Source organism: Coccinella septempunctata, chromosome 7 (genome assembly GCF_907165205.1).
Source record: "Coccinella septempunctata chromosome 7, icCocSept1.1, whole genome shotgun sequence".
NCBI lineage: Eukaryota > Metazoa > Arthropoda > Insecta > Coleoptera > Coccinellidae > Coccinella > Coccinella septempunctata.
The window spans coordinates 984,502-1,006,951 of NC_058195.1; the positions used below are offsets into that span (position 1 = coordinate 984,502).

At 38.9% G+C, this 22,450-nt stretch overlaps 3 protein-coding genes across 7 annotated transcripts in view; 2 read left to right on the top strand and 1 right to left on the bottom strand.

Annotated features, from left to right (window-relative positions):
- Window positions 1-15,545, top strand: part of LOC123316477 (integrin alpha-PS1) — a 31,252-nt gene extending 15,707 nt beyond the window's left edge. The window contains exons 2-16 of one of the 2 annotated variants that reach the window (XM_044902565.1): window positions 8,040-8,170; window positions 8,715-8,729; window positions 10,614-10,890; window positions 10,956-11,164; window positions 11,224-11,431; window positions 11,488-11,770; window positions 11,827-12,059; window positions 12,126-12,378; window positions 12,433-12,589; window positions 12,728-12,894; window positions 13,103-13,335; window positions 13,398-13,630; window positions 13,690-13,916; window positions 13,968-14,189; window positions 14,249-15,545. In XM_044902565.1, the coding sequence (XP_044758500.1) occupies window positions 8,040-8,170; window positions 8,715-8,729; window positions 10,614-10,890; window positions 10,956-11,164; window positions 11,224-11,431; window positions 11,488-11,770; window positions 11,827-12,059; window positions 12,126-12,378; window positions 12,433-12,589; window positions 12,728-12,894; window positions 13,103-13,335; window positions 13,398-13,630; window positions 13,690-13,916; window positions 13,968-14,189; window positions 14,249-14,476 (3,076 nt within the window). In that variant the 3' untranslated portion in view covers window positions 14,477-15,545. The remainder of the gene's footprint in view (window positions 1-8,039; window positions 8,171-8,714; window positions 8,730-10,613; window positions 10,891-10,955; window positions 11,165-11,223; window positions 11,432-11,487; window positions 11,771-11,826; window positions 12,060-12,125; window positions 12,379-12,432; window positions 12,590-12,727; window positions 12,895-13,102; window positions 13,336-13,397; window positions 13,631-13,689; window positions 13,917-13,967; window positions 14,190-14,248) is intronic. The other variant, XM_044902566.1, reaches the window with a different exon arrangement.
- LOC123316478 (protamine-like) lies at window positions 6,765-7,369 on the top strand. Its single transcript, XM_044902568.1, has one exon. It carries the CDS (start codon window positions 6,852-6,854, stop codon window positions 7,266-7,268), a length of 417 nt encoding a protein of 138 aa, XP_044758503.1. The 5' UTR covers window positions 6,765-6,851; the 3' UTR covers window positions 7,269-7,369.
- A 494-nt stretch (window positions 15,546-16,039) lies between the features above and the next one.
- Window positions 16,040-21,948, bottom strand: LOC123317290 (ankyrin repeat domain-containing protein 12-like). 4 transcript variants are annotated; one of them, XM_044903739.1, is made up of 7 exons: window positions 21,720-21,948; window positions 19,663-19,731; window positions 19,407-19,607; window positions 19,196-19,354; window positions 16,882-19,143; window positions 16,744-16,828; window positions 16,040-16,354 (listed from the first exon to the last, which is right to left on the bottom strand). In XM_044903739.1, exons 1-7 carry the CDS (start codon window positions 21,771-21,773, stop codon window positions 16,143-16,145), a joined length of 3,042 nt encoding a protein of 1,013 aa, XP_044759674.1. In that variant the 5' UTR covers window positions 21,774-21,948; the 3' UTR covers window positions 16,040-16,142. The 4 variants fall into 4 exon arrangements, with proteins under 4 accessions (XP_044759674.1, XP_044759675.1, XP_044759673.1 ...); XM_044903740.1 differs by having other exon boundaries at window positions 21,562-21,948; XM_044903738.1 differs by lacking the exon at window positions 21,720-21,948 and adding an exon at window positions 20,421-20,719 and having other exon boundaries at window positions 16,040-16,330.
- Between the last annotated feature and the right edge of the window lie 502 nt (window positions 21,949-22,450).

Below are 22,450 nucleotides of genomic sequence, written 5' to 3' on the forward strand. Positions count from 1 at the left end.
TTAGCTATTTGATATTACTCGGTAAACTGGGTTTCTGAGCATCCGAAAGAGGTTCTTCAATGTAATATTCAATGAACAAAGGCTTTCAAAGGCTCAAATAAAAAAAAACCTATTTCCGAGAAATCTATGACAACACACGGAAACCAGAGAGGTTGACAATCGATGTCAGGTCGCGAGATATAGGTTAACCGATCATAGAGCGATGTGACATTGGTTCGCGTCACAGAGCGGGGTAAACTTTTATTGGTCTCGGTAATTATAAATTCGAAATACGAAAAAATCACCAATTTATTAGTCTCTAGGGAAAAGTGTTCCAACCATCCGCGTTTCCTGCTTCGCTCATGTAATTTTTCCAGTTACCCAGCATAGATCTGTACGTGGATCTACGAGAGAAGAATGATAAGGAAGACCAATTACGGTGTCTCTCAGACAAATATGGACCGAGACTGAACTAATCCACCTGTCCAAGTTGGGCCGAACAACGGTTAAACGCGGTGGCAAGACTGGCAAGGTTGCTCTAGTCCTTTTTTAACTCGTCAGCGGGAACACAAGGTGAAGATTCTTTATTTCAGTGAGATGAGAGGCCAGTGCCGCGTTTGCGGGGGCGTTTACGCCAGACGTTGATGTTCTTCTGGTTACGTACACGCGTTGTATTAGGGGAAATCTACTCTGGTACTTCGTATGTCGATTCTTTCAAACGTAATATCGTTGACATCTGGTAACAATATAACCTCAAAGTACATATCAGTGACTCCTCCACGATTCTGTGCTCTTAGCATTCGCCACGTCAAAAACGCTAATACCAGAAAGTCCAGAAACGTCATTCTTCTTCTTCTTACACCGCTGAAGCGGAGTTGGCTGTTAATCAGCGGACGCATCGACCAAAAAAACAGCATTTTTCGGCTTCTCCAAACTCCTCGACTAATGAGTACTTGCATCTTCCTCTCGACTGAAATAAATCGTTCGTAACGGCTTGGCCCTGTCGCGAAAAAACTCGACCTATGCTCGCAGACCTCGGATAAACGGTCCCAGATGCCCCATTAATTAATTCCCAGAAAGGTTTCCAGTTTGGGAAGCGCAAAAAGAGGCGAGACCAATTCGTGCGCGACACCCGCGAGTCCGGCTCGCGCACCGGAAACGAACCCAGGAGGATATGGCGAGAATCCGAAAAAGAAGAAGAGTTGCTTGGAAGTGTCGCGAACCTGCAATTATAACAACTGCCAAAAACGTACGTGGTTGGCATGCCTGAAAGATGTTCGCCAATCGCACTCTGTGTTCACCGATTCATTCTGTGACTGGGTCATAGAAGACGGAAAATCTGTCTTACAGATGTTTTTATGTTGAAGTCTGTGCTCTGTATTCTGTGATTTTGTCATAGAAAACTTCATAATCTATATTTATTCTTAAATATAATCATAAAGAGTTATTTCGAATCGTTTTCCGAAATTCTCTTCCACGAAATTATTATAATTCCCATCATCGATTAGGCCTTCCGATATTTCTCACGATTATGGCCCTGTGCAACGACCAAACGTACGCGCTGTTGACTTAAAACGGCCGATAAACGATTAGATAACAATTTATTATTATAAACATGGGCGGTATACTACATAACGGTTTGCTCAAATAATAATCGGTACATCGCCTTTAGTCGATCCAGATACGTTAACAAAATATTAAATTTCGAAATGGGCGGGCAAACATTGGCTGGATTCACTTCCTGTTCGAATTCTACGAATAGCAGCGATTGCGAAATCGCTCCGAACGTGTGTTTACTCACCCCTGAGGATATTCAGTGATCAACACAGAATTTCAAGTCCGTCAAAATTATACCGTGGCTTCATCTTACTCTTGTCATAGAAGATATAATTTTTAGAACAATGAATTTCTGAGAAATATACTATGTTGAGTAAATGTATATTATACAAGGGTTAGCGATGAAAAACATTATTTTGCATTCGACGGCCATTGTCAGGATTATTCCAGCGCTGCATCCGGTCTCTCTCGAAGTCGAAAAATCGAATTTCTCAGCACATCTCTGGTTGCTACTTGGCGATTCAACAGTCCATCATCCGACGCGTCTGCTTCGGTCGCATTTACATACAATCAGACTGAATCAGACAGCTGTATCTGCTATCTGAGACACTATAGGCGGCCCTCGACATGGGAGATATTCAATTACACATTTATATATTGCGGATGAGATTATGGACCTACGTTTGTCGACATTCAACATTCCGTCCTTATTGAACGTTGCAGACAGTTGATCCCAACCAGACGCCGTTGGGACAAAGGATGAGGCTGTTTTCAGATTGTTACTCTTCTCAGAGCGAATGCGTCTTTCTTCTTTCAGTCACCCCCGGTACATAACCTATTCGCATGTATATTTAGCACCATTCTGTGACTCACACTCACATCAGTCGAATACCGGAAAACTGTCGCATGCTCGAATATGATCAATTCAAAAGCAACCACCCCTCGTATTTCTCGGAAACGGGTGGATATAAGGGTAATTATTCAGTTGCCAACATCCCCGAATTGGCTGGAATGAGTTAAGTCAGCTGTCGATAAGATTGTTTATTTGTAAGGGGATACGCGATTTTGTACACCCCTATGCTGGGGCGGCACGGACACTGGATGATTTAATTACGGTTTGACAGCTGAGAGGGAAACTATCGGAATGATTCTGTGGTGCGTAGTTTACGCACTAAAGACCGCCCCGTTTTCTGGATTTCTTATGGAAAACATTCAACGGAGCGAAAATTGATGTATGCGTTCGGCGATTAAATGTGACATTTAAGACGGGGACCTCAAGATTTGTTGAATCCCTCCGGTTAATTAAGTATATTGTGGATTTGAACGGTTGTGACAGTTCTATATTCAACTGATTGTTTTAATTTATGGTTTTTGTATTCGTCTATGGATTCCCTTAACATAGAATTCGAACCATATCCAATTCATTTCGAAACTATTGAAAAAACTCGCAATAACTTGTTTGAAACATATTTCAGATAAGGAAATTATTTCGTTGTATGGGATAACGTAAAGGTCAATTTTCGAAGTAATACAAATTTGTATTACTGATTTATCTCATTTGTTGGATTGCTAAGGTTCCCATTGATAACATTTCGATGACTTTCATTCATCATTTCTGTCATCGAGTTTGCTGATTTATTTGTGTTCCAAGGGTCTTGCAGATTTTCTTCATTTTTTTTAATCCATGTTTTTGGAGCAGTTGGTCGATTTAATCAATAATTTCCATCATAATTTAAATTTTAAATGTCTTCCACCAGTCATCTAGTTATTATCGTGAAAGTTACGGCGGTCGACCTGGTTCTGGAAAATTAAAAAATTATTTTCCAGTGGGACGAATTTACCGAGCGAAATGCCATCCATCCACGCACGTTTCGGCCGGTTCACCCACGCTAGTGCAGTTCTCGGCCGAAGAATTACCATTATTTGGTCAATGACCGGTACCAAATTCGGTCGTATTTCGAAATGTCGGCGTTATATAGAACAAACAGATAACACCTAGCACCTTTTATTGTTCCTAACCCCATGCAGCTTCGATTCGAACCGAGGTTATTGTAAATTCCGGAACTTAGCCTCGTGCCGGGCATTTGTCTATGTGTATCTGCTAGAGCAGAGAATGATTCATAGAGCTTCTTGAATGTTACATCGATGGCGGAAAGAACTTTTCTATGGGTTCAGTGGAAACGAATAATAAACTGACAGTTGGATGTTGATGATATTTTAATTCGAAAAACGATTGAATTAACATATTAAATGCCAGAATATTCAAATAAAAGGGATAAATTCACGACATTGGATTATAACGACAATTATTATTCGAGTTTTCTTCATCGTGAAAAAACACTGAACATAATTTTCTGTAACGATGTCATTCAGATACTATCTTTGAGGTATCAAATAAGTTGTATTCTTAATATCGTGAAGAACATATACCTTTTTTTAGTTCTAAACGGACCGTTTTGCAGTTTTGTAAGAGATGGTCTTCGCGTGTTTACTTTTTTTAATAAGAAGCAAGAATGAGAATAGCAATAACCATTAAAATTATACGCTCGTAAAACCAGAAATTGCTTTCCAGGTTGATTGGATTTTCTTTGTTGTGAAATAGAGAAATGGCACAACACTTTTTTCGATATTTATGGGTTATTCTACTTTGGATTATTGAATTTTGCCAAGCCATTCGAATTTGTTGTATGATCATAAAATAACGAAGCAGATCATAGACTTGTTATTGGTAAACTCTAGCCATATTTTGGCGATTAAGCGTCTTAATCGATGTCTTAAAGCGTCTTTAAGCGTGACGTCATTAATTTTGTTGTCGCAAAAATAGAATATCGCTGATGGTTGAGTCATCTGTCGTTGTCATTAGACAGCAAATCGAATTCTGAATTTTTCAATTTCTGTTCTTTGGCTATTATTTGAAAAATATTTATTTATTCTAAATGATAATGCAGAAACTGCATTATTGGCAATAAAAGCACTCTTCCCTAGTAGGAATTCAAATCAAATTCGATATAAACAACATATTCTCCCTTCTTCTTTATATTACCTCTTTCCGCTTAAGAAGTTCTGTGCTTAAGACGACACAGGCCAGAGACAAGATGACTCTATGACACAGGCGCTCTCCACAGACCGCCAGGTTCCGCTTAAAGCGTCTTAAAGACTGACGTCATGACTTATTCGCTCGAATAGCACCGCTTAAAGACGCTTCACGCGTCTTAATCGCGAAAATATGGCTTCTGTGTTTCTACTAACACAGAACTAAAAGGTGGTCGGTTCGGTTGACAACCAAATGGGTAGTCAGTTCACAGAAATAAGAAGAAGAAAAAAAAACGAAAAAACATCTCCAGCAGCATTCCAATCCATAACGTCTTGATCCGTACGGCTTTTCGTCGTTTTAATTAACATAAACGAGTGTTCCCAAATTCCAACATCCGAATAAAAAAGGGTCCCAAGAACAGCGCGGGAAAAGAGAGAGTTAATGCTAGATTTCCTCCGGTTCACTTCCTCTCTTCTTACTATCCGTTTCCGGCATGTAGCGGCAAAAAACGGAACCCACCCGTTTGTTTCCCGGACCGTTTGTCTTCTGTCGACTGGATGGATGATGGGTCGTTAAGAGTCACGAGTTTTGTCGCGAGAAAACGCGTTTGTTTGTCGTGACAAGCGTGATTGGTTTGTTTTTGTTTTGACAACTAGGATTTTATGGATTCGCTCGTGAATTTTGTGTTCTTTCAAGAGTATAGAGTAGGGTCACCTGTCTATGGTTGCACCTCGATTCCTTCGACCAAATAGAAGATTACTCATTTCTACGGAATATAGCAAGCAGTAAACTTGTCACCGCGGACATAAAATGCATCTCAAGGAAATTTATGACAAATAATTTGTAGTAAACGTGACTATTTGCAATGGTTGTTTGTGAGGAAATGTAAGCCAAGATAATTTTGGCACGTTGTATCAGTAAACAATTGATGATATCCAATTCTAGTAATCAAAATCTTTTATGTCTTTTTCTTGAAACCGTCCTTTATTTTCTGTGGACATGTCCTTATGGCCACGTTCATAGACAATATGTCATAACGAAATCGGCCGACAAATTGGTGCTTTTCTATGCTCAATCTTATCGGATAATCTTCAATCAAGCGTATTGACAGCGACAGGCAATTAAAATCACTTCCACTAACGCACCAATTCAGTTCGTCCTCCGGTATGTGTATTGACTTTCCGTGCCTTTATGAAAACCTCGCGTTCACGCCTGTCAGATTTTATGACGGGTGTTTGTCACGGTGTAATAATTCACGTTCGATGACATAGAGGAATATGTACTTTGTATCTTTTTCCTCCGTTGTTTTGGCGTGGACGTTAGTTTCTCGAGGCCATGTGGAAAACTCGACCTCGTTACTATATCAAAATTGATATTGGCGAAGGCCTGGATGTGTCATCATTAATCAGTCTTCGTTTTCACTCTTAATAGGGTAAATTGAGGGTTAGTGTAGGGTCAGAATGTATTTTCGGGCATTCGATATGGGGAATCGAAAGATCTATTGGGACTTATTGACCAATCCATTTCCTACCATGTTTAACCATTCAAGGAGATTTGATCCCAAACGGCAACTAGACTAGTTTGCACAGTTGTAAAAGTTTTTTTCCGATCTATATACATAGATTCATCCAGTCATCGAATTCGTCGATCATAGAGCATTCCAGAAGAAAGTCATCGAACAGGATCACTTTAATTACTTCCTTCTCCACTCCTGAAAAATACACTCTGATGTTTATACGGCGAAATAAACTCGCAAACAGTTAAACAAACAATATTTCAGAGTGTAAACAAATTGAAAACATAACGACGTGTGAGTTCAGACAGAAACACAACGATGCCTTTTATTCGCTCACCATGGAAAGGAATAATCGTTCTGGGAAATATCTGACCAGTAACATCATCGACTATTTATTCAATTTATTAGAAATTGTAATTAGAAGTCGTTAGTCAGTCGTTGATCATTTTCATAGGGAATTCTACGATCGCGCTAAGTTGGATTTGTCGGGAATTAAAGTTGATATATTATCGGAATGCACTTACTGGGCATATCGTTAAGTAATTGAATATTTCTCCTAAAAATCTGAAGACAAGATTCCGAACGCACCTCTTCCTTTCTATGCTGAAAAACGACATAGAACCCCCTATCGATTCTGTGATGAAAAACATCACAGAAAAGTAGAATAATCTTTCAACCATCGAACCGCTGCCAGTCTGGATGTCAAATTCCTGTCAAAATGATATGATCTCAAGATAAGCCTCATTTTCGTTGGATTTCTCCTAGATGTCTCAAAATTCCTGCACCAAATCGGACACTTCCAGCCTCGGCTCGTTCATACCGAGTAAAACATGCGTGAAAAAGAAGAAAAAGAGGAGGAGAAAAGGCAAAATCACGAAGAATCCGTTCTTCAATTTCTTGCGAATGTTCAGGAGCAGGCATAGCGACTGGACGGTTCCCAAGATCGCTGTGGAAGGCGCCAAATGCTGGTGTGCCATGACGGAGGCTGAAAAGAAACGATTTTATAAGCAAGCTCACAGGGCTTTCCTGCGGAGCATGAGGAGAGCCTCTGGTGGGAGGAATAATCGTGGTAGAAGGTGTTCCAGTGTGGGGAAGAAGAGAAGAACTAGACGAGCGAACAGTTGCCCGAATAGGCGTAGGAGTAAACATATAGCCGTGAAGAAATCGAATTCTAGTTGCTGATTTTTTTTGTATTTATCCGTCCGTGGTCAGTTTAATCCGTGTTCTGTCGTTTAGATTAAGGAAGCCTCAGAAAGATCAAGAAATAAATATACTTAGTTCTATAGATGCGATTACCATCTTGGAGTGAACTAAAATGGTGGATGCGTTTTTTGTATAGTATTTTTTTATATGTCGCGCAGCCACCATTTCAGATTAACTTAAGTTTGAATTGACTCGCTTGGAATTGGAATAAGAAAGGAAGTCAAAGACTGACTATTATCTCAAGTAATTTCGCCACCTTGTGTAATCACTGAGATCGCGATTTCATCTGGAATTCACGTGATAGCATGCAGCGTTTCATATTAGAGTGGAAATGTAATATATTTATGCAGACTGTCCCTAGGATTTTCCAGGAAACTGACTCATAGCTCGAATTTTCCTCTGGAACACCGCATATCGATTACATTTCCGCGAATAACAACTGGCTGGTAGCCAAATCTGTGTCTCTGTGAGGGAAGTTCTCGGAAAAGACAGTGGCAGTTTCGCTAGATTTATAGGTCTGCCCTTTTCAGGAAGTTTTCCGTTGAAGTTCAGTGGCATTTAGCGTAAAGGTTCCTCAGTCAGCGAATGTCAAACGTAACAGGAATTTCGTCCTCACACTAAACATTTGGAATCCAATACAAAAAATCTCTTGAATCTCTTGAAAAAGGGATTTTTCCACATTTTGCCTTCATTGAATTCATCCAGAAGTAGCAAAAGCTTCAGTTTTTGAGTTTTTTACCTCCATTACAGGATGCTTGTCGGGGCACCTTTGGGAAAAAATCTTCAGCCTAAAACCAACAGATCTGGCGCTCTTTTCAAGTGTCCAATGACACAAGACGACAGATACGATTGTGTGCAAGTAGAGACTGATGGAAAACGAGGTAAGTTTAGCCTGAATTGAGTAGAAAAAAAAAATCGAAGAATAATCTATAAATACACTGAAAATTTAGAAGACAAAGTTAGTTTTCTGTACAAAATTCGAACAGATCATAACATCAGGAAAAAGAAAGCAAATAATTCAACTGAGTTATGATCAAACTGTTTAGAAATTAGCTGATATCATGTCATTGTTCTATACAAACACTCGATGTTAGTTGAATAGATCTACGTTCACTTTTAGTAGCATATTTTTGTATTAAGTTTTTTTTTATTGATTTTGGATATTTTCTTGTAAAAATGAACATTGCTGAGCCTGCCTTAGTTATTTCGTCATTTAAGTGTCCCGGATCGCCCTGCGTTTTGTTTTTTGTCTTTTTTCATGTTTAAGAATTGGGAAATTAATCCAGAGATGAATTTATCTGTTTGAATTTTTCATTAGTTGTTGTACCTAATGACATCTCTGGATGGTTTCCTTTGTGTTGACACGTTGTGCAGGGGCTTTTTGAATAATGTATTGTTTTTGTTGTTTTTGGGGTACCCGTCAAGAGCCAGGAGGGAAATGTAAGTTGGTGATAAAAATGATTTTTGAGCTGGGTACCATATGTCTGGTATCGCAGATTTACTTCTTGGTTGTAGCATGAGTATCACTGCTTAATTTTATTGCATGCTTACTTTTTGCACGTTGGTTGGACTTGGGAAAAACGACAAAAGAAATCAATTCCAAGAAAAATGTATAAATTGTTTGTCGTTTTTCCCAATTGCATGTTAGTTTTAGTGAATAGTTTTTGTGGGCTTATTTGGCTAGTCTTTTATAATGGTGATAATTGGACAATCGATTCTGAAGTCCAAAAGTCATAAATATAAATCTACAAATTAAACCTTCGGGGTTAAAAAAAATTAAACAGAAATAATTCACTAATTTCCATTTTGATCAAGCAGTAGTAGGTTTAACCGAAATTTTAACCAAAATTCACGAATACCTTATTAAGAAGGAGTTGATACTATACAGATAACTTAACTACAATAACACCTTACAGTTATCACAAATTAAAATTAGCAACATCGTCACGACCCCAAATTTACACCTTCGTCTTGAAGCATTTATAATTCCCTTCAAACCAAGTGATTGTTATATATGGTTCATAGTTTATTTATTGTAATCTTGGGATCAGAAAATAACCGAAAAAATGCGATTTTTGGAAGAAAATTCATTTAAAATTTTGTGTTTTTGTATTAATCGATGTCGACTATTGTAATTTCCATTCACTTACTTCAATTCCAAATTACATGCGAGATATTAGCAACGTCGGCAGAAAACCGACCATAAAACGCGATTGAACAGAGATTAAAGTCTAACAACATGTGATTAACTCAGTTTACGTAATCGGATATACTCTTCGCAAACGTTTTTAATTGAATTTCTCGTTCACTTCTAGAAAAGGTGTATTCCAATCATTAACCTTCGAACTGACGACTAATTCATTAAGGAATAACCAACCAAGTAACACACAGACTAAGGCTAATATCAATTAAGAATAACGACCATAGAAAATTCCATCAGTTACATCGGGGACATTTGCATGATCATTATTTTGATGGAAACCCAACAAGACGATGAAAACGTTGAAAAGCTGCCGAGAGAAATTGATTTTCTAGAAGGAAAACGAGTTAAAATGGTCTATAGCAGAATAAATGTTAATGTTTTCATTTAGGTTAGATTACATAGAGTTACATATAGAGTATTGATTGGTTCTATGGAGTAGGGGGTATGTTCCGGGTTTTTGATTCAATGGATAGGATGGATGTTGGTTTTTGTCATTAGATGGGGTTTCTCCAGGCAGTTTTTCGATTGGGTGGGATTTTAACAGTTCGTAGAATTTTGGTTTCCTGAGCTTTTTGACAATAACGTGGTGATAACAAGAAAATAACCTACACTGCGATATTTCAGTGAAAATTCCGAGGTACCCCGTTCACCATCGATTCAAAAGGATCTATATTTGTAGGAAAATTGTGCGAATTCGCCTTGTATTTTACACGGCTCTTGTTTGACGCATATATATGTATATAGAATGCATTCTGTATATAAGATTGGAATCTTGAAGAATTTTTGTATTCTTTGAAAGGCGAAACTGACTGTTTTGGGTACAGTTCTTGAAAGCGTCAAAACACCCAACATAAAAATACAAAAATTCTATGTTTTGTCACCTGCTGAAGAGTTTTGTGCCAACATTAATACGAAAAAAGTTACTGTTCGCAACAACACCATGACGTTTAATTTATCTCTATACCTATGCTGAAATTTTGCCGTTTAATGTTGCAACCAGTATCTTCTGATTGTTTTTCAACTAATACCTTGAGAATCTTCGGTTGAGAAATATAACGAAGCATTCTTCAACCGAAGATCATTACGTCGTCTTTGATGTTTAACCTGAAAACCGTGTCTAGATAAATTCAACAATTTCGACTACGACGACATCTATTCCAACGGAGAAACACAAGCCCTAACACCTCCAGGACACGACGAAATCAAAGACAACCAATGGCTGGGTGTCACTGTCAAATCCCAAAAACGCGGCGGCTATGCCATGGTATGCGCCCACAGATACATACAGAGCGACAGGCTGGATCTCTTCCACTACGGCTATGGTTTTTGTTACGTCATGAACCAGGACCTCGTCCTCGAAGACGTCTTGGAACCATGCAAGGGACGACCTGTACAAAAGTATGTCACAATTTTGCTAATGGTCAGGTCGATAGGGTAACTAACTACTAAAACTTGACCTACAGCTTACATCTGCAGTACGCCTTCTGCCAAGTCGGGACCAGTTTGAACCTCTTGGAGAACGGTATGGCTGTGATGGGAGCTCCTGGTCCTCTGGCTTGGAAAGGAACCATCTTCGCCAAGCAAATCAATGGCGACTACGTCAGACGGGATAAAACACTCTATCAAGGACCCTTGGAAAACAGCAATATAACCGAGAAATACAGCTATTTAGGTACGCTTCCAAACTTACTGGAGTTCCCCAGGGTTCAGTGTGTGGTATTCGCTTTTCAGGAATGAGCTCCGACGGCGGTAGATTCTTCAAGAAGAATAAGATCACCTTGGTTTCCGGCGCTCCAAGATCTCACACCATAGGCGAGGTGATCTTCTTCGATCAGGTGGCCCACGAGCCAATCATGGATGTCAGGCTGAGCATAATGGGGGAGCAGTTTGCCTCCAGCTTCGGATACGAGATACTGGCCATGGATATAGATCAGGACGGGTGAGTTTGCCATCACCAAGAGGGTTTTCGACCATTTAACTTAACCGAATTCGCAGATACGATGATCTTTTGGTCAGCGCACCCTTCTATTACGAAGAGCAAACATACGGGGGTGCTGTCTACGTCTACATGAAGCTGAGGGAGTGTACCAATGAGGCTTGTGAACGAACCATGCTGAAGGGCAAGTATGAATCTAGGTTCGGTTATTCGTTAGCATCCCTTGGTGATATAAACAAAGATGGTTTCAACGACGTGGCCATAGGAGCTCCGTACGAAGGAAATGGTGTTGTGTACATCTATTTAGGTACCAAGACGGGTTTTCAAGAGGAACCTTCCCAGGTATAACGATCAAGAAAAAAAAATCATTGGTTCTGACGTTTTTCCCACTTGTGTAGGTAATAAAGAGTAAGAACTTCAAGTCCTTGGGTTACTCGTTAAGTGCTGGTTTGGATATGGACAACAACAACTATCCAGATCTTTTGGTAGGCGCCTACGAATCCGACATAGTGGTCCTGTATAAAACCAGGCCAATCATCGATATATCGATCAAGATCGATGGAGATTTGAAGAATATCAACTCAACCAAGAAGGGTTGTCCGGCTGATCCAAACAATCGCAATCATACTTGGTAAGATATCTTGGGATATTAAGAGTAGAAACAGGTCGATGCTGACACGCTGTCTGCCCTTTTCAGCTTCTCCATCAAATGCTGCTTCTCGATAAACGAAGACGTGAAGAACGAGTTCAAGGTGTCCTACCACATCGAGGAAGTCCTGGACAACCAGAAGAGATCCAGGATTTGGTTCCACGATCCCAGGTTCCCTCACCAGAAGCACCATTACAGGAACATCAGCGGCATCAATGTGAAACGCGCCAAGAGGGATCAGTGTCAATCGGAAACGGTTTACGTCAACGACGGAGTCAGGGACATCTTATCGCCCATTGTCGTAAGTCTTTAGGCCACTTCAGTAGGACCAAAGATTCGATGGTTTGTTTTTCAGTTTAACGTTAAATACGAGGTGGAGGATGACGCTGTTAATTCTCCCATATTGAACAAGACGGCCTTCCAACAGTTTGAAGCTACTTTCCAGAAGGACTGTGGTGGGGATGAGATCTGCGAGAGTTATCTGGTGGTCAACGCTGCTTGCCTTGGAGACTGTGAGTCTATATTGAATTAATCTCTCATCATACGTGATTTGAGCTTTTTGTTTGCAATGGTAAAATGAGGCTGCATCAGCAGAATCTTTAGTGCTTAGCTGATGAAAAAGGATGACCAGTAACTCAATTTTTTTCCAGTTCCAAAGACGGAGGAAGGTTACATCCTCAATCTAGGGGAAAATGCAGAACTTCAGATTGAGGTCAACATTTCCAATACCGGGGACGCTGCTTATGAAGCCAAATTGTTCCTTACATATCCCGGAGAATCTCTGAGTTATATATCGCTGGCACTTCTAGACAAACATGTAAGTACTCAAGAAGCTTACTTTGCCACTCTTGAATAACGTTACAGGGCGCGGCACAACCGAAACAATTCACCTCAGTGTGATTTCTGGTTCCCCCCCGGGTTTTCACACCAGCTTCGGGCAATGGCCCTCCTAAACTCGTCAATCGGCTCTGCTATACAAGGGAATCTCCGATTTGTACATATTTTTTTTCTATTGAATTCTTCAGGACACCAGCCATTGCAGCCTTTCCAACGATTCGATCGTCAACTGCACCCTGGGCAACCCCTTCCCATCGGGAAAGACCGCCAGGATCAGGATGCGATTCGAGGTGCTCAAGAACGCGAATCCGATGCTCAACTTCCACATCTTCGCGAATTCCACGTCGAAGGAACTGTCGAATTTGACGTCCGTCGATCTGCGCGCCGCCTTGCAGAAGGTGGCCGATTTGCAACTCATAGGGTTAGTTTATCACGCGACTGTGGAGGGATGATTGTGGGATTTATCCGTTTTTTTTTTGTTAGAAAATCGTTGACGACGCACGTGTTCTTCGGCGGGGAGATAAAAGGGGAGTCTGCGATGAAGAGTTTGGAGGATATAGGTGGCCAAGTGAAGCATCGCTACCAGATCTCCAATAATGGTAACTGGACTTTGCAGAATGTGACCGTGAACATCTCTTGGCCCTTCCAGGTCCAATCGAATAGGATCCAAGGGAAGTGGTTGCTTTATTTGGAAAGTACGCCACAGGTGGACGACGGTATGTACTACTCTACCTAAACGAGTCGGAGTTATTGATTTTTCATGCTTTCGTCTCAGGATATTGCTGGGTCGATCCTCCGTCAGCTGTCAACCCTATGAAACTGACATCCACCTCGATCCAGGCCGCTGAAGAAACGGAACGGGTAGAAAACGTCACGATGGCACCAATAAACTTCACGGATAACCCGGTGCAATACTTGAAAAGAAGAAAAAGGGACGCCGAAGAGCTCCTAGCCATACCGGAAAAACTCACTGACAGCAGGGGAAACAACGTTGTCAAATTGGTAAGTTGACGTATGTGACGTGCGAAGGGTATTTTGACAGTTTGTTTCCAGAGTTGCCACGCCGGTACAGCCAAGTGCGTGAGGATCTACTGTTTCTTCAAGAAACTCGGCAAGGACGATCAGAAGACCATAGATATAGTGTCAAGGGTGTGGAATTCTACCCTAACTGAAGACTACAGCGGTTCCGATTGGGTCACCATCGCCTCCGACGCTGAGATATTGGTCAACGATAAGACCATCACCTGGAGGGCGGAAGGCAATAACCGCGATGAGGTTAGGAATCATTCGAAGCTGTATTGTGTTGATTTTTTCATTTGACATCTTTATTCTAGGTCGAAACGACGGCGTACCCCATGGTCGTACCGCCAGAGTCCCAGGTCAGCTTCTGGATCATCCTGATCTCGGTGGCTCTCGGCGTACTCCTCTTGATCTTCCTCCTTTTCGCCCTTTACAAGTTCGGCTTCTTCAAGAGGAACAGGGTGGACAGGACGTTGTCCGGAAACCTGAAGAAAAACGGCGAGAGCGAGAGTCTGATACAGATCAACGAGGTGAAAAAATGACCCGTTGTCACCGCAAGTTTAGACTCTACAGGAGCTAAATAATGTGATTTGTGATATTTCGAATAGTGCCACAAAGTGAACTGTTGAGAAACGTTTCGAAAGATTCCATGAGTATTTCAAGCTTTTTCATTCCTTTTTGTGGACTTGTATGGTGCGATCTTTTACTTCAATCTCGAAGTACAAAGAAGAAAGTTTCTTGACCTTGAAAGCTTTCAACGGCGGCTAGATACTAGGGTTAGGAGTGTCTTGGGCAGTTTTTTCCGAGAATTTGGCAGCTAAACGATAATTAAATCGCATTAAGGTATACACCAATGAGATTGTCGCCACGAAAAAGCTTTGCCAGATTTCTCTGACTACCCCTCGTTGTCTTAAAAAGTTGTTCAATCTGTTAAGACTGATATCATCGAAGCGCCTTAATTTTTTTAACGCACAAACATCTACATTGTGTAGTCAAGAATTTTTATATTTTCACTGTATGGTGTCTCAAGTGTCGATGACTTGCATTCTTATTTTTATTCCAGTGATTTTTGTATTTTCATTTATTCCTTTCTATTTTTTGGATTCCGGGTCTGATAATTTATTTTTATTTCGTCGAAGACCAAATCCAGAAAAAAGTTCCTTGTACATATTATTCGATGTACTTAAAATACCGAATTCATTCTTGCTAAATTCCCTTCGTAACTAGTTGTATATAAATATGTGTAAATTTGTTTATATAACTCTGAAATTGTACAGTATATTTGTATATCTACATATGCGTTTAGCGTACTCGGGAGTATGTAGCTTTCCTAACAAGAAGAAGAAGAAAAGAGTGATTTTGGCCAAATTTTCCTTTTAACTTTAAGGTACCGAAGCATACTTATTGTATTCGCGAAAATTTGTTGTTGATGGATTTATTTATTTAGATAATGTATTCTATTCTTTGTTGTATAGTTGGTAGGTTTTGTAAATATTTTAGTGATATGTACTTATGTATTTCATCGCAAACTGCCTTATTGTATTCAATTCAGCTTATTGCTGGAGGAAATGTTTATGGATTTTCATCGAATAAAACAACTATTTCTAGAAATATTGTTTTTTTTTTTCGGAATTCTCCTAACTAGTAGGCCAGAAGACCCACCTTTACCGTCTATTTGCCTTTAAATCAACAAAATGAAATGAAGTTTATAAATACCGAGGCCTGAACCACTCCGATATCGATGTGTTGAATCGGTACTATCCACCCCTGTCCCTGATCTGTGCCACAGCCATAGAATAAATCTATGGCCATAGTCTGTGTTAAGAGCATAGACGTATGGTCTATGGTTAAGAGCACAGAACAGGTCTGTGACTGTCTATGGTGTCTGTGCTAACACTGCTAACCTCACTTCTATCGTTGATTTGTTTAAATTTACCTTTGGTAAATGTGAAAAATCACAATTTTTTCGGCCTTTTCATAGGCTTTTCCGATATGGCTAGATATGGTCGAGAATCTTTTTATATTCTGACTAGCGATAATAAAGAATTAAGTCGAAACTTTCAGTAGGTTAATGTCTAAGACGAGCCGGAAATGAAACGAAGAAAAAAGTGAAATATTTTATCAACAAAATCAAAAACAATAACAAAATAAATTCGTATATAAGATTTTCAAAATCTCTTCGTATATGTAACATTCTCCAGTTAAAAGTCAATCTTTCTCAGTACATGGCTGAAAATCGCTTTCTTTTTGCTCGTTAGTCTTGTATCTGCTCAAAAGGTCTTCAATGATGTCTTTTAACTCTTTTGAGCTCCTGTCCATCATCTCCACCTCGCTGTAGATGACTTCGTTCTCGTCACCGATACAGTCTCGTACCACTGAGTATTCCTCGTTCAGACCTATGGAAAATGTCCTCATCAAGGCTGGAAAATAAATAATATCTCACAAGTTATTTCTTTTCTCTTTTTGACTAACGATGGACGAAATTATTTTTGAAAAATGTGTAATATCCGAAATATCACGTATCATCAGAAGTAACCATAGAATTTTAAGGGTTCGGCTAACTTCATGTTATACGACTGACGCTTTGGAAAGGACGTGAAGATAGCTCGAGAACGGCAAAGACATAGGCGTAACATTCGAGGGCATTCACGATTGAAAATGACCAATGACCTGTCGTTTTTGAATCTTACAAGATTTTTCTTCGATTCTAACGATTTTTTCGTATTTTTTGATGGAAAGAAACATAATGATTTCATAGATGGTTCTATAGACATAATTTGAAATGTGTTTTGTGTTAAAGTCAACTCACATTTATCTTTGTTTTCTACCGTGGCATTGGTCTCCGATAATATTCGTCTATGGTTAGGCTTCGAACCACTAGTAACCATCTCTTTCTGTAAAAATCATCGCAAGATAAATCGTAAAAAATATAACTTCATTTCCTTACAATATACTGCTTCTTCTTCTCTAGCAGAACCTGGATATCAGCCAGTAAGGCTAAAGTTTCATCTGCGTTATCGCAAGATGAACCCTTATCACTTTTCTCACCATGCTTCCTCGTCACCTGCTTCAGGAGCCTCTGGATGAAATTGTCTTGTTTCTTCAACTCCTCGCTTTTCTGCAGCTTCTTCTTCTTCTCCTTTATTTGTGACATCAACTTCAACTGGTCTGGATCTTCGTAAACGTTTATTTCTTCATCGAATTCCACCGATCTTCGTTCCTCATCCAATTCTTCTGAATTGGGCTGAGAATATAACTCGTTTTCACGAAATTTGAAATTCCTTTGCTTGTCAGTATATGTTTTATCCATAGTTCCCTTCTCTGTACGTGAATTTTGTCTAGAAAATATTGGTTTGAAATCGGGCTCAGTGTAAAAAGCTTCGTCTTCTGAAGATTCACGCTGGAACTTGTTTGTTTTTTCTGAAATTATGTTAGGTTCAGAGTATAAATCATTTTCCATCTGGAATTCTTGGGCAGAGATGTGTTTTTCATCTTTTACCTCAGTCTTATCGGTCTTCAAACTCACCATTTTGCCGAAAACTTGGTTAGGTTCTGCGTATATTTCATTTTCTATTTGTAATTCTTTGGTGGAGGGACGCTGTTCAATAGGATTCAATGTTGATTTTTGATCTTTGTCGAATAATTTTGTTGGCTCTGAATATAAATCATTTTCAATTTGTACTTCATTCCTACTTTGAGCGTGACTCTGATTATATGAGTCTTTCTTGGTTTTTTCTTCTAGTTTTCGATCATTTTCTGCATGTTTAGGGTGGTGATATTTGAAATCTTTCAATGGATTTTCTTTTTCTGTTTCAGCATATAGATCATTTTCCATTTGTACACCAGAAACTTGTCTATGCATTCTAGAATTATCTTTGAAATCAACCTCTTCGTACATGTTCATATCTGATTCCTCTGATTCAGATCTTGGTTTTGCTGGAACTTCAAAAGAGTCTTTTCCTCTTTCGATGGACTTCTTGTATACAAAATCCATATCAACTTCCTCATACAAATCATCGTCTATGTCTACGTCAGTTCTAAATGGTTTTTTAATATCTTTAATCTTTGTTATTTGTTCATTTTGGTTTATTGATGGTTCGTATATCTCATTCTGCCATATGAAATCTTCAGGTTCTTCATACAAATACTCGTCATCTTCTGTTATTTCATCTGAAGTGAGATCATCTATGCTTGCATAAGCTTCAAAAGGTGGTGGAGGAAATTTAAACTCTGGATTTTCCCTACGTGTTGTAGCATCTTCGAAAGATTTAGGTTCCGAATATAATTCTTCGTTGGGTTCAGAAATTTCATTGCTTTTTTCTAGTTTTTTTACGTATAGTTCGTTTTCTCGGAAATCTTGATAACTCGTTGGTTTTTCTGGTTCCGTTTCGTAATAGTTTCCTAGTAATGAAATCCGACTCGATTGTTTTTCGTTTTTCCTCAGGTCTAGATTTTCTTGATTGCCTGAGGATGCGTCTTCTAACTTTTGGGTATTCTGTTGGGGTTCTTTGTCTGTGGGCATGCTTTCTGGCTTCTCATTTTCAGCTATTCCATCTGAATTTGCTAGTTTTTCTTCTTCAGATTTCTCTTCTACTTCCTTGTTTGGGTTGTTGTTGTTATCTTCTTTAATTTCCATAATCTTTGAATTTTCCCTGTTGAAATATCGCATTTTTCCTGGAACTTTAGGAGATCCGTGATTCCTTTCACTAACATTGGATTCGGAACTGTTTTTATTTCTTATTTTCGTGCTTGTATTATTGGCTTGACTTCGATTGAAGACTTCTCTTGCATCAGAAAAACTGATGCTTCTGTGTGATGTGGTGGGTGAGTTTTTAGGAACTTCAACCTCTTCATTCTTGTCGAGGGTACATACACAATAATCATCGTCTTCGAGGATCACCATTTCTTCTTTGGTTGCTGTTGGTTCTTCAGTTATTTTGGGAATTTTGGGGGAAAATTGAAGCCTTCTTGGAGAAACTGTTGCAGTTTCTGATTTAACCTCATTCGTTAAAACTTTATCGTTCGATGTCAAATCTAGTTTTTTTGGTTTGGTGGTTTTGTTCACTATCTTCTGGTGATTGGAAACTATGTTTTCACAGTAAGATCTGGCGCCAATCCTCTGTAACCTCTCCAGGAGTTGTCCTTCGTCCTTTTCCAAAGTTCTCGTAGGAGATGGCTCGGCTTCTGTAGGAACTGGTATATTATCCGACTGAAATAAAATGTTAGGTGATATCAGTGTTGGTTTTCAACAAGTTTCAGACCTTCTGTTGATCAGCATTGGTCGCCAACGTGTCAACTCTCTCCGTTGAATATCTGAAATGGCACAGCTTTGTTGGACTTATGTCGATCTTCTGGTTTTCGTTCACGGTGGAATAGACGGCTTGCATCCATTTGTTCTGTTCCGCTACAGACTCAGCTCTCTGCAAAGGAAACATCTGTGATTTGAACCCTCTGGAAAGGTAGAGAACTCACCAAAGTTATGGCGCAGCCTGATCTGGTCGTGATTTGAAATTTGGAAGGGGTTGACTGGTAGGGTTTTATGGTACAGGTGGGGCCCAATGTTATGGTACCTTTGCAGGGTGATAGAGCATCGTATTCTTCTTTGGAGCCGTAGTAAAGAAGCAGATGTCCTTCGAGTACGAACCAATATCTTTTCCATGAATTCATCAATTTCTATAAACAAACTTATTTAACGTTTTGATCTCTGAGGGATGGTGAAATTCATTACCAATTTCCCGCGTTTCTCTAGGTAACCGGTGATCTTTTGGGAGTTTCTGGAGTCATCAGACATATCAACCTGGAAATTGAAAGAAATTAAGAGAAAACCATATAGATAACTGTATTTTCGCATGGAAATTCTTCTTCTTGTGATTTAACAGTTTAAAAGGTAGTTATGAGATTGATGCACTCAAAACCCAAGCGTAAAAGATTGATCGTAGTGGACGTTGGCAAGAACTCTAGCTATAATTATATAAAATTGCTTTATTTTACGCATGTGATTTGAAATGACTTAACCGTTGTCGATATTAATGGGAGTTTTTGCTTGGATGTGGAAATAGTTGTGTACGAACACCTTCTTGGTGTAAATATTCAGAATTCCTTCAAGATTTTGGTTTTCAAGGTCTCAATATACAAGTTCAATAAACTTTAAGGCTTGATTTGTAATCCTATAGATTTCTAAAATTGCTCTACAATGTATTTTATGTATTGCTATGCAGTTTTCTGTTGGTGCTGTAAAAGCTTTGAATTTTATAACTATTGAGTGAATAAATACTTTGAATCTTAATGAATTTCATTGTTGTACCGTTGTTTGAAGATTGATACTTCAATCAACAGTTGTACCCAGCTTCTACAGGGTGAAACAATGGATCGATACTGAGAGGAAAGAGGAGTACTTAAATCTTTTTGATTTTTGGTTGAATTAGAGTTAGAAATTTTCCAGAAGAGCGGAGAGGTTTGGGAAAATATTTCGTATCATCAGCCAACCTGAGTCTTGTTCAATTCGACTTCTTCTTCTTCTTGCTCGGTTTCACCACCACAGCATCTGAATCCACAACTGGTAGCGAACATCATCACTTACGTATCTGTTTGTTTACGCGAGATGGTTCTTTCAAAACTGCTCTATTCTAATTATTATCCCGATAAGATAATCAAAAAACCTATGTCGACTATCGAGAAGGACTGGGTGAGACTGGACACCATCGTTGTGTCACAGGAAATATGATTACGGGTAATCTCGGTCGCTTTCCTGTGCACTGCTACGTTTTGGCTTTGTTTCGTGCCAGTTTCTGCTTTGTTGGTTTACCAACTTTTTGCCTGTAGCTTTTCTTATCGCTCTGACTCACGAGCTTCACGGAAAATTCCAAAAAGTTTTTCATTTAGGAGGATCTGGTGTTATCTGATCGATCAAGATTTCGTATTGGGCAAATGGAAAAAAGAAAAGCACTCGAATTCGACACTAAATAATCGAAACTAAAGGAGAGAAATTTATGAGCAGAGTTAGCCTTGAGGGTGTTTTGAGTTTTAAACCATAAAACGCTGAAAATTCTACAAAAAGTTTTAAAATTTTTGAAAAAGGGCTTTTTTTCGCAACCTTTCGATGACAATTGGTATAAAAATCGATTACCAAAGAGGAAACCTTCGTACCTAGCCTTTGGCTCCCAAGTCTTGCTTTTGATAGCAGAAAATTAGGAAATGACATAAAAAAAATCATATTTCCGAAAGTGCTAAGGTGAAATAATTCTTTATATAACTTTTTTCAACACAAAAGTCTAACTAAATTAGTTTTCAAGTGAAAGAATTCAGAAATTTGTACGTATTTTCGTACTATGCATGTTTTCATTCACATTCTTGTACAGTTATCCAACCCCAAATATTAAAAAAAAATAGTAGGTATTTGCACTGTTGACCCTTGATTACTTGAATATAAACAGTTCAACTCAAATTACAGAGTCTCATTCGAATCTTAATTACTTATTTTATTTTGTGTGGTTGTGGTATTTTGAAGATCCTCAAAATAGTGAGTCTTTTTAAATTTATCCACACAAATTTGAATTTTTTGGGAAACTTTATTCCTGATGGTATTATTTTAGCCTTAAAATTTGAAATTCAAAACAATAATACCTACCATTTTGACATAACTTTAGTATTCCCAAGTTTTTCAAATTTTTGAAATTTCCACTTCACCTCATTTGTTTTTCTGCCATTTCACCTAGATCACTGTGCATTTCTCCGCAATTACCTTCAGGTAGCCACTCTAGAAATCGATAATATAATCAAACTTACACGCTTCAACAGTTTTATTCCTTCGAGATATGATCCAACATTTAAAACTTTCATTTGTCTACATTTCTCACAGTATCAACAACGGTAACTGGATTCGCTGCAAATAGCACCGAGATAATATCCTCTTTTACCACTACACTAGAGCCACTTCCTCCGCATATTACCGTCACCCTGAAAAATGATCAATTTTGTAAGTCTTCTTTCGGAATCCAACATTGAACTGAGGTTTTGGCTTGGTTCGGTGATTTACTCTTGTTCAGGGACCGTGATAGGATGATGCATTCTTTTTGGACCCCACTGTATACGGAAATAGCTCTTCCGGTGTATCAAGGTATTGCCAAATTATCAAGCACAAAGGGGTGACGAGTTGTGGAGGATGCGGTGTTATAGGGGTGTTAAAAATACCCTGGGGGGCAGAAAAACTTCTCTACTAGCTGCTTAGAAAAAAGCACCAGAAATCTTCAAATTATAACTTAAAATCGAACAGATTCAGTTTCATAAACCACCTCGTTCATCTGCCTGAAGATGCTACCATAATAGACTAAAACATTAAATTGGAATAAATCATCTTTCGATTGAATCCAAATTGATTCTATTCTATCTAGTCAAAAAATAAGAGAAATTCAAGCCGAAAAATGGTTTCTTGTAATATAATAAGATGAAATAATAAAAAATGCTGGCTTTCCTCTTATTGAAATGTTTCCTAGTGCGATACTTCCAATAAAGCATGT